At 38.5% G+C, this 15,949-nt stretch overlaps 1 protein-coding gene across 1 annotated transcript; it reads right to left on the reverse strand.

Moving 5' to 3' along the window:
- Positions 1-2,808: 2,808 nt before the first annotated feature.
- Positions 2,809-10,657, reverse strand: LOC124075240 (uncharacterized protein C2orf78-like). The gene is made up of 3 exons (XM_046441744.1): positions 10,561-10,657; positions 5,665-6,426; positions 2,809-4,718 (listed from the first exon to the last, which is right to left on the reverse strand). The coding sequence occupies exons 1-3, from the start codon at positions 10,655-10,657 to the stop codon at positions 2,809-2,811; spliced, it is 2,769 nt and encodes a 922-aa protein (XP_046297700.1).
- Positions 10,658-15,949: the final 5,292 nt, after the last annotated feature.

A 15,949-nucleotide genomic window follows, 5' to 3' on the forward strand; every position in this document is an offset into this window, starting at 1 on the left:
CAAAGTCTTAACTAGCTTGGGGAACATGGCGCTCTGCTTCAGGAAACTGAAAATTGCAAGGTCCTACATTTAAAATAATTGTTAAAATTATGTTCAAAACTAGCTAAAAGACATTAGAAAAAAACAGTGCAAAATATGACAGAACATGAGAGGAGAAAGGAAAATTACTATTTCATGGATACAGAGTTTCTGTATGGAATGGTGAAAAGTTTTGGAGATGGATAGTGGATAATGCTTGAACAACATTGTGAATCCACTTAATGCTATGGAATTATCCACTTAAAAATGGTTGAAATGGTGAGTTTTATGTTATATAAGTTGTTCCATAATGAAAAAGAACAACATAAATGGAAATTAGATGAGATGGTAGAACTCAGATACTAAAAGGGCACAGAGAGTAAATGAATATAATAGATAATACCTAAAAAAAAGTAAACAAGAATTTTTTAAAAATCAAAATGAAGATGGTAAAAAAAGGATTCCAGAGAAATGGTAAATATAAAAGGCGAGAAAGCCAGGCAAATTCTACAAAGAATAATGCAAATACACAGGAATTTAGTATGCCATAAATGTGAAATTTCAAATCAGTGGGGCAGATTATTCAATAAATTGTGGCACATACTACATTTTGGGGTTAAGTAAATAATTTCTCTGGAAGGATCCAAAAAGTGGCAAAAGCAGATGTCTTCTAAGGAGTGAATTTTATCTCAAGAAATAATTTGAAAATGTAAAGTACTACTCTTTCCATGGTGATAATCTGCTGCCTCCATCATATTCTTGCCACACTTCATTCCTTTCCTATTCTCCCTCACCCTCTGCTAGGGCAGCTGCATCCCAAGACTCTCGCCTAGTCAAGAGCCTGTGTATCGCACCCCATATTGGGTTGCTGGGTCCTGCAGCTGCGCACTCTTTGCTCACATTGGGCGGGGGGATGGAAGCCAAGAACTAATTTTTCTCGTGAGCTTCAGTAGATGACAATGGTCCATGAAGGCGGCATGCGCCGGAATCTATGGGGGCCTGACAGGCCTCTCAGTTTAGTATTTTTACCCCTTTTGAAATGTGATCTCTGTACCGGTAACATCCAGATGCTGTGCTCTGAAAACCAGGTTGGCTGCCTGAGGACTTGAGGCCATAGACCTCAGGTTGAGGCCTTGCTTCTCTATATACATTTTTTTTTTCAAAATACTTATTTTTTAGTTTTAGGTGGACACAATATCTTTTATTTTTATGTGGTGCCGAGAATCGAACCCAGTGCCTCAAGCATGCTAGCCGAGCGCGCTACCACTTGAGCCACATCCTCACCCCTCTCTGCATACATTTCGATCCTGGACACTATATCATTAGTAATGTGGCACAGTGATAACTGGCCTTATGTGATTGAAGGTTAATTCAAGTAGTGCATCTATACTGCCGGTGCATGGGTGTTGAGTCAATGATGCTTTATTCCAGGCCATGTCTGGGTGGGCAGGCCTCATGCTGCTGCAGTTCACTGGGCTAGGTCCCACATCATCAGCTGCCCTCAGGATCACTGTGAACCCTTGCCACGCCCTTGGTAAATTTCCCCATGTTTTGTATTCACCTTTCCCAGCTATAATCTTAGGTGACCCAAATATGTTGGAGATGGGGCCTAAATCTTATTTTCTAAAATGCCTTTCAGGTAGGTCATAGACCTAGGCCATTCTCCATGAGAGTTTATTGATTTTTGCATTTCTTCTGATCAACCCACCCATCTTCTGCCATTTTCAACATATTTCAGGTTTTATGCTTTTAACCCTAACCTCAACCATTGTGTCTTCATACAATACTTCAGCCATTTCACCTATTCCTGATTCTTCCTGTAAGCTCATAAATCTCTCTTCTTTTTGCCTTCCTAGTGCTAGATCATATTCCTTCTTCTTCCCCCAATTCCTCTCCTTTACACCCTTGTTATTCTGTCCAACTTTCAGTTCCTTTCTTCTCATTCAGGCTTTGATCCTCACCTCTACACCAAAGAAGACCACAATTAACAGCAATTCAAAATTCAAAGTCCTCTTTATTACTTATTTTTAATCAATTTTATTACATTTTTAATTCAATGCTACTAAATTTTTAAAAATATATTAAAATGAATAAATTTTTATCTATGTGGAAAAACATTTGATACCCAAGTGATAATAGAAGGCCTCCTTATTATCTATGAACCAATTTCTAATGTATTTCCTTATTCAATCTTATTGTTTTGAAAATATGTCCGAATGAATAAATTTGTACTTACCTATATCTACATATATGTGGAAAACTATGTGGTGTCCCAGTGGTACCGGAAGGCCTCTTTATTACTTATCTATTAAACAATTCTACTACATTTCTTCATTCAACTTTACTAAGTGTCAAAAATTCACATAAGTGAATAAATTTGTATCCATCTATATATATGTGTGGAAAACTATTTGGTATTCAAATGGTATCTGAAATCCTGTTTATTACTTACCCATTAATCAATTCTATTTATTTATTCAACTTTGTTACATTCTGAAATTACGTCAGAATGAATGAATTCATATCTATGTATGTATGTATATATATGTAGAACACTATTTGGTACCTATGTGGTACCAGAAGGCCTCTTTATTATCCATGAATTCTCAGTGGTACCAGAAGGCTTATTACTTATATATTAGTAAACTTTATTATATTTCTTTATTTAATTTTATTAAAATTTGAAAACATATGCGAATAAATAATCTATCTATCTGTCTATATGTCTATCTATCTATCTATATTTGGAAAACTTTGGTACCTAAATGGCACCATCAATCTAATGAGCCCTTACATTATGTAGCCATAGTAGCGAGAAATCTCCATCTCTTTTTCCCTCTCAGTGAAAAACTGCACTTTCCCCAAAGCAGTGTACTTGGCAGCATTCTCACGCTCTTGTTGAGCCTTCTTCTTCATGGCTTCCCGCTCTGGCCTCTGCTCTTCCGTGATGGGAGTTGACATTACTGGCTCAGGAACATTGGGTTTCCTCCATGGAATTGGTTGTAAGGCGAAGTCTTGGAGTAGATACTGGTTTTGAGGCTTGTATGGTAGTGGTTGGGGCTTGGTCACTACAGTGGAAGCAGGGTTCCGCTGGAGAGAAGTACAAGATGATGTTTTGTAGGGTGCAGGCCTAGAAGCAGCAGACGGAGGGACACTAGGCTGGGTAGAAGTGGTAAAACCTGACTGAATTGCACTGTTTAAAACTGGCTGAGCTGGCTTGGCTGGACGCATCCAAGATGGGTTGGCAGTAGCTGGTTGGGATTGGTTGACTGCCATGGGTTGAGCCGAGCTAGTAGAACCAGGCTGGGCAGGGTAAGCCACATTGGGTTTTCGTGAGGCCAGAGACTGTGGCCTCCGATATGCAGGTCGAGGTTGAGGTTTCTCTGGGGTAAGAAAAGGCAGAGGTACCAATTTAACCTTCCCAGGTGGTGGAAGCTCATACTGGGAAGAAGATGGACACTCTTTTTCAGCACCGATATCTGTTTTTTGGGATTTAACTTGTGATTTCTTAGGATCTTTAACCTCCAGCCATGGTTTCATAGCTGGGCATGGACGGGGGTCTTTGCTACTGCCTGAGATGCCCAGGGCCCGGGAGGAAGAGATCCCAGTTTTCTTATCATTTTTCTTCCCCAGTGCATGAAAAACCTGCACCGACTCCAGCATGTGCATGCCGAGACAGCTCCGAGGCTTTTTAAAGATCTCTTGGCAAAGCTCAGGTTGGTTCCTCTTCCGCTTTGTCTTAGGAGCAGTAGGCTTCTCTTCTGCCTTGACCGTATTGCCTGGTTGCTTCCTCTCTTCGGCTTTCTTGGAGCTCTTTTCTCTGGTCCTTTTGTTTTTTTCCTGCCCATGGCCCTTAGCTTTGCTGTTCCTGTTGGATGCGGCTTTCTGAGGTTTGCTGTTAGAGTGCTGGATGGTGTGCACAGGAGACCTATTATTGCCTGCATCACTGCAAGTAACTTCTTCTCCCTCTAATGGGCACTCTGGGTTCCTTGACTGGATTTTGGCCTGAGGAGTTCCATCAGGAGGCTCCGAGGCTTTATGTTTGTTCTTCCTCACTCGATCTCCAGGACCCTCTTTGATGCTTGAGTTTTCTAGCCCCTGATTCATCACTATGGCTCTGATATCATTAGATTTTATTATTGTGGGACTTTCAGTTTGGTCAAGGTCTTTCAAGCAACTGAAAATCTCAGGAAGGTGAATATTGTCCACCAGTGCAGTAAGGTCTGGAAAACTGCTAAATTCAGTCCCATTTTCAAGTGTCTCCTGGTCCTCAAGACTCAGGCTATTCTTTTCCAGATTGATATTTTCATAATGTGGCTTCTCCTCTTGGTCCAGAGGACCAATGGAGGCCAGAAGCTGGTGGATATCAGGAATTTCTAATTGAAGTAGTGGAGGATCCTGGTTTTCTATTGCAATCTGGTTGGCATCCAGAGGCTTTGAAAGCATGTTGTTAATTTCATCCAAATTCTTACTGCCCATTTGCTCCTCTCTTGGAGTTGGAGGCAGTGTCAAGAAATCAGAAGAACTCTGGATTGGAGTTATTGAAATGTCCCCAAGTTCAGTTGGTTGATTACTCTCAAGTATTTGGATATTTCTGCTACTGCAGGAATTGGGGAATTCTGGAGGTTGTGGCAGACAAAATGTCTGACTTGGCAGTTGCAATCCCAAGGAAGCCTCCATCCCTAGGGAAGTTTCCATTACTACAAAGGAATCAAGGAAGATGGTAAGTAGGATGCTACCCCTACATGGCAACACATTAATCAGGGAACGGACAACTGTGGATAAGGCATTTCTAGTAGCTCTTCCTAAGCACCATTGGGAGGTAGGTGGTGACTCTTAGTTACTGGTGATCACTTGATGTCATAGTTTTGGGTTGGCAGCATTGTCATGGCAGCATGGCTCAGTGGTATAGCACTTGCCTACTCCATGGGAAACCCATAAAAATGTTTTATGAAGTCTACAATTCTCCTATAAGGTCCTTTCAACTCTCTACATTCTCCCCAAGAGTTTAAGACACCTGAACTAGAAGAGAGTAGAGCCCTTCTTCATGAAATATATGTGGAAGAATAGATTTTTAAGACATCTGCTTTGGAAGGATTACTGAATACAAAGTTTAAATCTTGGAGTAAATTAAGGAAAAATTAAACTGTCTTCTGTACCATGATAAGTTTTGAAGTATTTCCTAAGACACCCAGCAAGATCAGGGAAATAAATTTATAATGTGTTGGTGTAGACGGACTGATCTGTCAAGGCAGTGAGAAGTAGCCTCCTTCAGTGTGCTCCTGGCAGTCTCCTAAATGCATGGAGGATGGCCATTACAGTGTCCTGAATTCTCATCCCTCTTTTAAAATATATTTTTTAAATGTTGATGGACCTTTATTTTATTCATTTATTTATATGCAGTGCTGAGACTTGAACCCAGTGCCTCATGCATGCTAAGCAAGTGCTCTACCACTGAGCCACAACCCCAGCCCCTGCACTCTCATCTTACAGAGTCTAAAAATACAGAGTGCTGAACAAGGATAGTGGTTAAAGTCTCAGGACTTAAATTCTATGACTCTGTGGACCCACAGCTACCAGATAAAAACTGGACCCTCCTTTTGAATGCTGTTCTTATTCATTCCCCTTTTTGCTGTTTATACTCACCTTGACTATTTGTTTCTGTGATAGGTTGAGCAGACACAGAGTAATAGATCCCAGGGGTAGAGACTGATGGTAGGACATTTGTGGGCTGAACCTCCTTCAGCACCATCACCATTTCTGGTTGAGAGGCAGTGGCCCTACCTCCTGCATATGGCACAGAACCATAGGATTGCAGGCAGGGGCCAAGTTCTCCAGAGAACAGAGTCCCCAGAGTGTTTTGATCATAATAGTAGACCTGGTTTCCTTCTTGGTAGGGAAGTGACAGGCTCTGTCCCTGACTTGGAATCTGAAATGGTGTTGCCTGTACAAGTCTGGCAGACAGTGATGGATACACGGGGACCATGGCATTGGCATCTGAAGTTTTATCATATTGGGCTGTCATAGACATGGAGGAACCTGCTGTGTCCTGATCAATGACAGTCAGAGTAAAGTCCCCAAGTGAAGATGACTTCTTTTCAGTACCTCCTGTGACATTCCACTCAAAAATGCTTGGATAGGAGGCAGGTGCTGTGGGGATCTGGTTCTGACCAGTAACCCCAGACACCAAGGCTGTGCTAGAATGCTGATAAAGGTAGGCACTGCCCATGAGTGGCTGGAAGGAGGTGCCAGAGGTTGAGGGCAGTAGCCATGCTGAAGTGGCAGCTGGAGCAGAGACTCTGGAAAAGTCACAGATACTTCCTGTCAGAGAAGCTGAATTGCTCACCACAGGAAGAGAGGGCTGCAGAGAATTTGCAGTTCCAAGAAAAGAATAATTTTGGAAATTTCCTGTAGGAAGCAAGAGGTTGATAAAAAAAATGATGAGACAGATTCTTACAATATTTGAGGAACAATGTTATCTTAAGATTGTGGCAGTCAGGAAGGCTCTAATACCAATAATCATTGAAATAACACAAATCAAACCATTTTGGATGGTTGCAAGTATTGCAAGTTTGGTACTCTTCTAATCAACTGTCTTTTCTCTCAAATTGGGCACAGAAGACCCAGGTGGTCTTCTTCAAACATTGTTTCCTAAAAGCATCCTTCTTCCTGCCCTATCTTTCCTTTTAGCCTGTACTAGTATGAACTCATGAATATGCCCTAGAACTGAAGCATTTTAGAACTAAAAGAACATCTGACATTATCAGCTTTCAAGTGGGTAAACTGTGGGTCAGAGAGGTAAGATTGACTTGTTCAATATCAGTAACAAGTTATAGAAAATTATTCCCTTTCCAGGACTCTGTGCTCTAGACAAAGACCATAAATCAGGAGAAATAGAATTTGATTTTTCCCCATTCAGAGAAAACAGTACTGGTATCATCACTGTTATCTTCAGTGTCTCATTGGCTTGTGCCGATCAAATGATATTTCCTAGAGTTTAGTTGTAACATCCAGATGGTAACTTAAAGGGTCATTCTTTACCCTATGGATGTCTGGCTTTGGATCCTACATCAAAATGACTACCTGAGAGTAAGTTCTCAAGAAATGCTTCTTGAAAGAAAAAAGTTATTTAAACGTTCTCACTTCAGGTTAGTCATTTGTAAGGTGGTTATAATACTAACAGTGATAATTCATCCATGAATAAAAGTGATATATTACATTAGACTTATATGGAGGAAGATATAAGTTCTGAAAAGATAGAAAGAAAATATGAAAAACTGCACAGAACTAAAAATAATACATAGATACCACTAAAATTTGGACATGTAACAAATATCAAAGCATAGCAAACTTACTAATAAATGAAGTTTTGTTATCATACATACCACGTGATGAAAGTGAATGTTTCTACTTTATTTTAATGAATACTGTTAGCCAAACACTGCCCACAATTGAAGGTGATTTTGAATTAATTTATAACCAGTGCATATAGACAAAGAAACTACGTCAACAAAAAGTGTGTAATAAACAACAGAATTAAGTAAATATTAATATATAAGTAGCCACCATTTATGTAGGTAAATATTTCAATAAAAAGTGTGATGGAGCCAGGGGCAGTGGCACAGACCTGTAATCTCAGCTACTCAGGAGGCTGAAGCAGGAGAATAGCAAGTTAGAGGATGGCCTTGGCAATTAACAAAACTCTTCATCAAAATAAATTTAAAAAGGGCTGGGGACATGACTCAGTGGTAAAGTGTCCCTAGGATGAATCCCTGATACTGCAGAAAACCAACACCAAAACCAATCCTGCTATGTGCAAAAGCAAAAACCCACTATGAAGCTAGGCATGGTGGGGTGGGTCTGTGGTCCCAGCACTCAGGAGGCTGAGGTAGTGGTATTGCTGGAGACCAGGAATTCAAAGCCAGCCTGGGCAATTTAGCAAGATCCTGTCTCAGAAACTAAACAAAACGTGCTGGGGATATAGCTTGTGGTTGCATGCTTGCATAGTATGTGTGAGACCCTGTGTTCAATCCCCAGAAATGGAAAGAAAGAAAGAAAGAAAGAAAGAAGGAAGGAAGGAAGGAAGGAAGGAAGATGTTTTGTAAAAAATAGAGAACAAAACAAGGTGTGTAAAGTAATTTTATCACTGTACTTCTTCATCTTCTTCTAAATGTTACCCACACCAAATAAAAGATATTAATCTCACTAGGCAGATATTTCAGTTAATATAAAAACATTTTCTGATAAACATTTAAGTTATAAAAAAGCAGGAAAAAAAAACCTTTAAAACATCATAAAAGTCATATTTTTCCTCAAAACCTAGTTTATAATCTTTTTTATCAGGAAAGTGTTCTCCCTAAAGTCTGACACAACCATCACCACTAGAATATAATCATACAATTAAAACAATTGGTGGGGGGGCTGGGGTTGTGGCTCAGGGGTAGAGCGCTTTCCTAGCATGTATGAGGCACTGGGTTCGATCCTCAGCACCACATAAAAATAAATAAATGAAAAAACAAAGATATTGTGTCCATGTACAACTAACAAAATTAAAAAACAAACATATATATATTTTTTTTGATGTTTACTGGTACGTGGGATTGAATCAAGGGCTTTGCACTTGCTAAACATGCGCTCTGCCACTGACCTACACCCGCAGCCCAAAATAATTCTTTGAAACATAGAAAAACAGAGAAGACTGTACAAAATTATTTTAAATAAATGTAGAATTAGAGATGTGGAGATTGACTTTTTAAAAAATTTGTTTTAATTAGTTATACATGACAGTAGAATAAATATTTATGCACTTTGATGTATCATACATAGATAGAATATAATTTCTCATTTTTCTGAGTGTCCATGTTACAGAATCATACTGGTCACATGATCAGATATATACATAAAGTAATAATGTCTGTTTCATTCTACCATCTTTCCTATCCCCACATCTCCTCCCCTCCCCTCCCATCACTTTCCTCTACCTAATCTAAGGTAATGCTATTCTTCCCTAGTGCCACCTTATTGTGAATTAGATTCCACATATTAGAGAAAACATTTAGCCTTTGGTTTTGTGAGGTTGGATTATTTCACTTAGCATGATATTCTCTTACTCCAACCATTTACTGGCAAATGCCATAATTTTACTCTTATTTAAAGCTGAGTAATATTCCATTGAATATATATACACCACATTTTCTTTATCCATTCATCTATTGAGGGACAACTAGGTTGGTTCCATAGTTTAGCTATTGTGAATTGAGCTGGTATAAACATTGATGTGATTGCATTACTGTAGTATGCTGATTTTAAGTATCACATAGGCCTTTCTTTTAGGTATTAGGTTTAAAAACCATTAATGACTATTTGTATTTACTCTGTTTTAGAAAGAAAACTATTGTAAAGATGAAAAATAGTTTCCACTTGAAAACTACCTATCACACAAGGGACTGTGTCTTTCTGATGCAGGTTAGGGCTACATAATTTAAAAATAAATCCATGTAGTTTAAAAATAGAATATGGCAAATGCCATTTCCCCAGCCCTGTCTATAACCACTTTCATTAGCATGTTTGTAGGAAGAATCATTTCTAAAACATACTTCAAAAATGTTCATGTTCAAACTGGTAATCTCATCTGTTTTCAAAGAGGCCACAGAAAAACCCTAAACAACTAAATACGATTTTCTGATAAACTTTTTTCTAGATACCCTAATTCTAGTCTTAGTTTCCTTGCTAGTCCATTAATCTAAATATTCTCTAAACCAGCCTCATTTTGTCTAAGGCTGGGAAGATTTCAGTCTTTGCTCTCTTTGTTGTTTTAAAATCTTTGGTTCTCTTCCACATTCCATTCCAACCAACCTCTTTTTTTCTTGAGAACATCTCCATGCTCTTCATCTCTTTTATTTTCACATTTCTTCTCCCTCATTTTTATATTTTCTTCCCCGCTACACACACCAAGTTCCTGTTTTCCTGTGTGTAATAGTCTCAAACTTACTTCCCCTAAAATATCTGCCTCCTTACAGCCCTGTCCTCCCAATTCCCCTCTCCCTATTTTTCTTTTCACCTAGTTTAAACAACAAAATCCAAAATATGTGAATGTCCCTTTTTCAACAGCACTGAAATTTAAAATACTGAAGTGGAAATATTGGTGGAAGGAGAGTGTTACAGAGGAAACCTCTTGGTACGTAGTGCTCATTTTCTATAATGCCTAGGATTTCTTTCTAGAAACGAACAACTCCTGAAATATGATTTCATTCTCCATACATATGCCCCTCAAGACTCAATATTAGAAAAGAAATGGACCAGAGAGAGCATGGGCAGTCTGTTATCCTCAGATAGCAGACGAGGAAACAGATTTTGTGAGAGAGTAAAGGATGGTCCAGTCCTATAACTAGTACATGTCAAAGTCAAAACTGAAATTAGTTCTCCAGATTTCTAGTTTCATCCTTTCCCCTATTATTCTAAGCTAATTTGACTCCATTACTAAGTTTAGACAGTGAACGTTCTAGTGAAAAACTATTAAAGTTTCTTTTTTTTTTTTTTTACCTGACATGGTCAGAGAAGAGGTAACATCAATTGCAGATACAAAGGATGAGGAGACCACCCCAGAGGATGTCTGGGTAACTGAGCCTAGAGAATGCATGTTTCCCAGTATGGAGGTCACTGGTCAATGTTCACTATTCACTGGCAACTGGTCACTTGTGATGATTCAAATTTGTTTACAACTCCATGGAAACCCTAAGATTCTATCAGGTGGCAGTAGGTTTGGTGGGAGAATGATGTCACAAAACAGGCAGTTTAAAGGGATAAGGTAGTCAATAGGGAGGTCAGATTCCCAACCACAAGCTGGGATTGGGTGGAGAAAAAAATAACAACAGAGTTGATTTTTAGAAGTTGATTTTTAAAAGTACTATTTTTAATATTACCTATATGGCCCAGCTCTGGGGAGGGAAAATCCTGCAAGAGGACATGATAGGCCCAACTTCCCCAGGCTCTTGTGTTAGAGAAATCATCACAGTGTTCCTTGTTAATGTTCATTAAAAAATATTTATATGCTATATATTTTACATTATAATAAGTAACAGTATGCACATAGTTATATATTACATGTACAGTTGCTATCCCTGGGGATGAAAGAAAGACATCTAAGTTGATCAATTATAGGTGTTCTGGAGCCATGGAAGTTGAAGTTGATGTGATTAGTGAACTTACTGCAGCTTTCAAGGATGAAAGAAAGGGCTTAAAAACCTTTTTTTTTTTTTTTTTGGTTGTAGATGAACATAATACCTTTATTTTTTATTTTTTATGTGGTGCTGAGGATTGAACCCCATGCCTCACACATGCTAGTTGTTCTGTTAGACTTCTGTTCAAATCTTGGGCTTTCCACATTCTTTGTCTGCCATGCTTGGGTGGAAGCCAGAAGAATAGTTAGAAGAGAACATTAGGAGAATTTAGGGAAAGTGAAGGTTAAAAAAAAAAAGAGGTTAGCATGAATTTTTTTTTTTTAGTTTTTGTCAGAAACAAGTCAACACATTTTGGTCTCATTTTGTGTTAATAAAACAGGCAACTCAATTTTGAGCCCGAGAAGGGAGGATCCTGGGAATTTAAACCAGGGACACCTTACCATCGAGTCCCATCCCCAGTCCTTTGTATTTTTTTTTTTTTTTTGAGACAGGGTATATCCCTAAGTTGCTGAGGGCCTTTCTAAATTGCTGGTGCTGGTCTTGAACTTGTGATCCTCCAGCCTTAGCCACTTGAGTCGCTGGGATTACAGGCATGTGCCAATGCACCCGGATCAATACATACATATTTTTAAAATGTTGCTAGCTAGAAAAAGTCCAGAAACTGTCATGAATTCCATATAATGAATTTAAAAATCTTAAATATAGTTTTCTTATTTTATGTCCTATTATTTCATTTTTGCCACTCATTAGTGTGTTTGTAGCCTATGGATGGCTCTTTAAGGCTCTGGATTTTTGTTCACTTTTTCTTTGTCATATTTTAAAGGAATCCAACATTGCAAGAAATATTTCATGTTTTTCTATTGATGATTGTTTATGTTGAAGTATCATAAATTAACTTAACCTGATGGATTTGTGAAGAAAATTAAAGAAAGGCATGTGGAAAAAGCATTGTTGTATGTTGTCCACTCAAGGAACAGGTGTGTTCAGCCCAACCTGATCTAGATTGTTTTCACTTTTGATTCCCTGGAGAGTGTCTATTTCACTAACTTCTCTTATAGTGTGATAAAGAACTGATTTGTAATATATATATGGACTGAATTGGATTGGGGGAGTAAATCTATGGACTTATTAATTTTACTTGTTGGTAAACTTTTTTAAAAAAAATATTAGTTTTCAATGGACCTTTGTTTTATTTATTCATTTTGATACAGTGCTGAGAATGAACTCAGTGCCTCACACATGCTAAGCAAGTGCTTTACCACTGAGCTATAACCCCAGCTCACTGGTAAGCTTTTAAGGATGTCTGGATGAATCTATCTGGGATCTTTTGTAGAGACAGTGAATAGATAGTGTATGATACAAAATTTCAAGAGCCCATAGAAGGACAAGCTCATATATAGGAAAAATAGCTTGTATAGAAAGCTCATAGATAAAGATAAATATTGCATTTATATTTATCTTTATTTATATTTTTATATATAAATTTATTCATTTAACTTTATTTATATTATATTTTTATATTTCCCCATCTCTTTCAGTGCTTATTACGAAATAGGATATTTTTGGTGGTTTTGTGGGAAAATGCTTTGCTGAGAAGGAATTGTGGAAAGTATGGCAATGTATAGATATGGCTTGGGCTATGTAAACTTTTTCAAGTTTTTTTTTCTTGTTAGCTCAGTTTCATATCTCAAATAGCTTACTTCTATTATACCAGTATGTAATATGAGACTAACAACATATACTAAGTATCAGCAAACCAGATCATTCCCTATGTTCTCATAAGAATCAAGGGAATCTATAGCTATTACAGGTTAAGGGTGTAAGCACAGAATGACAAAGATGAATGTAGAACTCATGAATTCAGCAAAGCCTTTATTCAACAGTGGAGTCAGGCATCAGGTGGGCACACTTTCTGGTTAGAATATGGCCACTGATTACAAGAGGGGTGTAGGTTTACATAGGTTACAGACTGGGAGGTGACTTAGCCATTGAAGACTTAAGAAGACATGAGCATTCAGGAAAAAGATTGCAAAAATTAGAAATTTGTTTCTACTGGGCAGTGTTTTTACAGGGCAAGAATGAAGGGTGCATTGTACTGTCACTGATAAAGGATATATTGGAAAATGATCAATGCTTGCCCTTTTCCAGGGATGGTCTTGTCTCTGGGAAAGGATGTATTGGGAAAGAATCAGTGTTTTCAATATTTTTCCTTCTTTCCCCCTCCTTCTTCCCAGGCCTTAGTTTTGGGGGTTGTCATTTCCAAATCTGTCATTCCAGACTGAAAGGGGATGATGAATTGGGGTGCTAATTTAAGAACTGATTTCTTCCTGCTGAGAAAGGGTGAAGTAGGGGGACCCCTCCTTTCAGAGTTCTGGAAGAGAACATGAGGACCTTTGCGGCTGAGGCTTAAGAGCGCTATGTGTGGGAAGAGCCATGGGGCTTAGGCAAAGTCCTCTTTTTGTGGTTTCAGAAAGTTAGACTGTGTTCTGGAAGTGGCTTGAGCCAGGCAGGTCACCTCATTAAGAAATTGTTTCTCTAAAAAATTAAGAAAGATGATTATAAGAAACGTGAAGATTAACTGATTTTCTAGTTCTAGGAAAACAATTTTAGCAGGTAATATAGTTGGGAACCTTGTTTTCCTTAATCAAGAGCATCATATCCCATTCAAACTCAGGGCAGGCACACTTTTCATGATTTCAGGAGTTTGTGTCCTTTGGAGAATTGCGAGCATGAATAACTTTATAACCATATTTTCCTGATGGTTTAATAATTTCCATCCTGCTTGACAGACTGTGCAGAACAAGAACAGAGATCAAATTAACAATTTAAGTATAGCTGGTAGCCCAGCTATGTGTGTAGAAAAGTATTTAAAAGGGTTAAGGGAAGAAATCCCTTCAGCTAAACTGCCCCGAATTTCTTCATTATAAAAAGTAGGTGTTTTTTGCATTAGCCATGTCCGGAACCTGAGACTAATTTTAACACATCCAAAAAAGCATCATGAAAAGGATCAGGTTCCACTAGGTGATTACATACATTTTGCCATTTCATATCAGTGTCATTATAAGGAACTCTAGTAACACAAAATTGTATAATAACAACACTGAAGTCTCTGAGCCCATGGTAAATCTTGTACTTGTTCTCCTACCCAAATAATAGAATTTTTTAGTTGTTGAATTTCACTCAAAATGTCCTGGTCAGTATGTGCTTGCATTTGTCAGGTCTCAGTAAAATTCTTATGGAATTGTTGAAGGTAATGAATATTTGGACCTGCTGATGCAATGCCATTGCTGTAGTGGAGGCAGAGGTGATAATGCCAGCCAAAACAACAGTACCAGCTCTCATCCACCAGATCAATTGTTCAGTATGGTGTTTCAGGTGCTGCAGTAGTACTGTTCCTGCATGAATGCTACTGACGGGGTCTCCTGCCATGGTTCTTTTAATTTCATGGGGAGCCAGGTGGCTACTGGACTTTTGAGATTCATACAGTTTGTAGCACATCAGAACTTTGCCTTATAGTTAATTGACACATTGCTGTAGCATACAGTTTTCACATTTAACATAATATATATTTTCTGAGGCATTATATTGTATTTGAATGGGTCCAGACAATAAAACATGTGGTATGGGGTAGAATTCCTTATTAAAGGATATGTTAACATTTTTCAACTTATTACATTGAGAATCACCATTCCAAATCCGAAAAGTCTCCTGAGTCAGATCTATTTTCCATAGAGTGTTCTAAATTCACCCCAAATCCATTCTCATGGGAGGAGGTGATAATTCTCCCTTAGACCAGTACCTAGTGGAGTTGGAATGTAAAACAGATCTATAAACAAAATATAAATTGTCCCTATAAAATAATTTTTATCCCAAAGCTCTAGATTCAGCACCAATCAGTTCCCCAGGAGAACCCCTATCAATAACATGTGTTTTTCTGCAACAGATCGATTCTGAGGATGGGGTGTTACACATTCAGACCATTGTAACAATTTTTTTAAGGATCCCAGTATCTTTGATAAGAACATATTGATCTGCTTAATGAGCAATTAGCATTAACTTCCTGCCATGCAGGTGAGCCTCTCCCCAAGAGGAAAATAAGCCTGGCCTCTTGATCCTGTTTTTTTAGGGACATATGTAAGCCAAGTTCAAGGCCCAATGTGGTAACAATATGAGTTATTGAGAGAAATGCAAAGTGGGGTTCAGGAGGATAATCCCAAATAATTGAATAAAAGTTGTTGGAGAGACCTGGTAGTCAACAAAGGACCAGGCAAGGAAACTGTGGAATAAAGGTAGGTTGAAAAGGAAAGATAAATCCATGTTACTGGGTGAGCAATGGCAGGCTGTGGAATAGGGGCACAATAAGTCTCTGTGCCTCTACCCAGGCTTGCAGTTGTGTATATTATGAAGACCAGCAGGAAGAACCTGTTAAGAGGAATAATGAATTGACCCTTTTTCTCAATTTCCCCCCAGTTATCTCTGTTGTTTTCTTAACCTGCCCCCAGGGCATGGAGTGTGCCTTCCAGGCTCAAGGCATTAACATTTTTGCCTACAGAGATGGGATTCTCACTGAATACATCAGCCACTTTTTGTCTCAGCAGTTTCTAGTCTAGTGTGGCTGTTTGTGAAGTTAAAGAAGATTCGTGGAAAATACAAACAGAAGAAAGAAATTTGGGTGAGGGTCAGGTCAATGAATGTCCCTTGAAGCCATAGATCCTAAATGAGATCTAATGTTTGAAGAGAGGCCATAGAGA

Source organism: Marmota monax, unplaced genomic scaffold (genome assembly GCF_021218885.2).
Source record: "Marmota monax isolate L192 unplaced genomic scaffold, Marmota_monax_Labrador192_F-V1.1 WCK01_AAM20220418_F8-fsc02388, whole genome shotgun sequence".
Classification (NCBI taxonomy): domain Eukaryota; kingdom Metazoa; phylum Chordata; class Mammalia; order Rodentia; family Sciuridae; genus Marmota; species Marmota monax.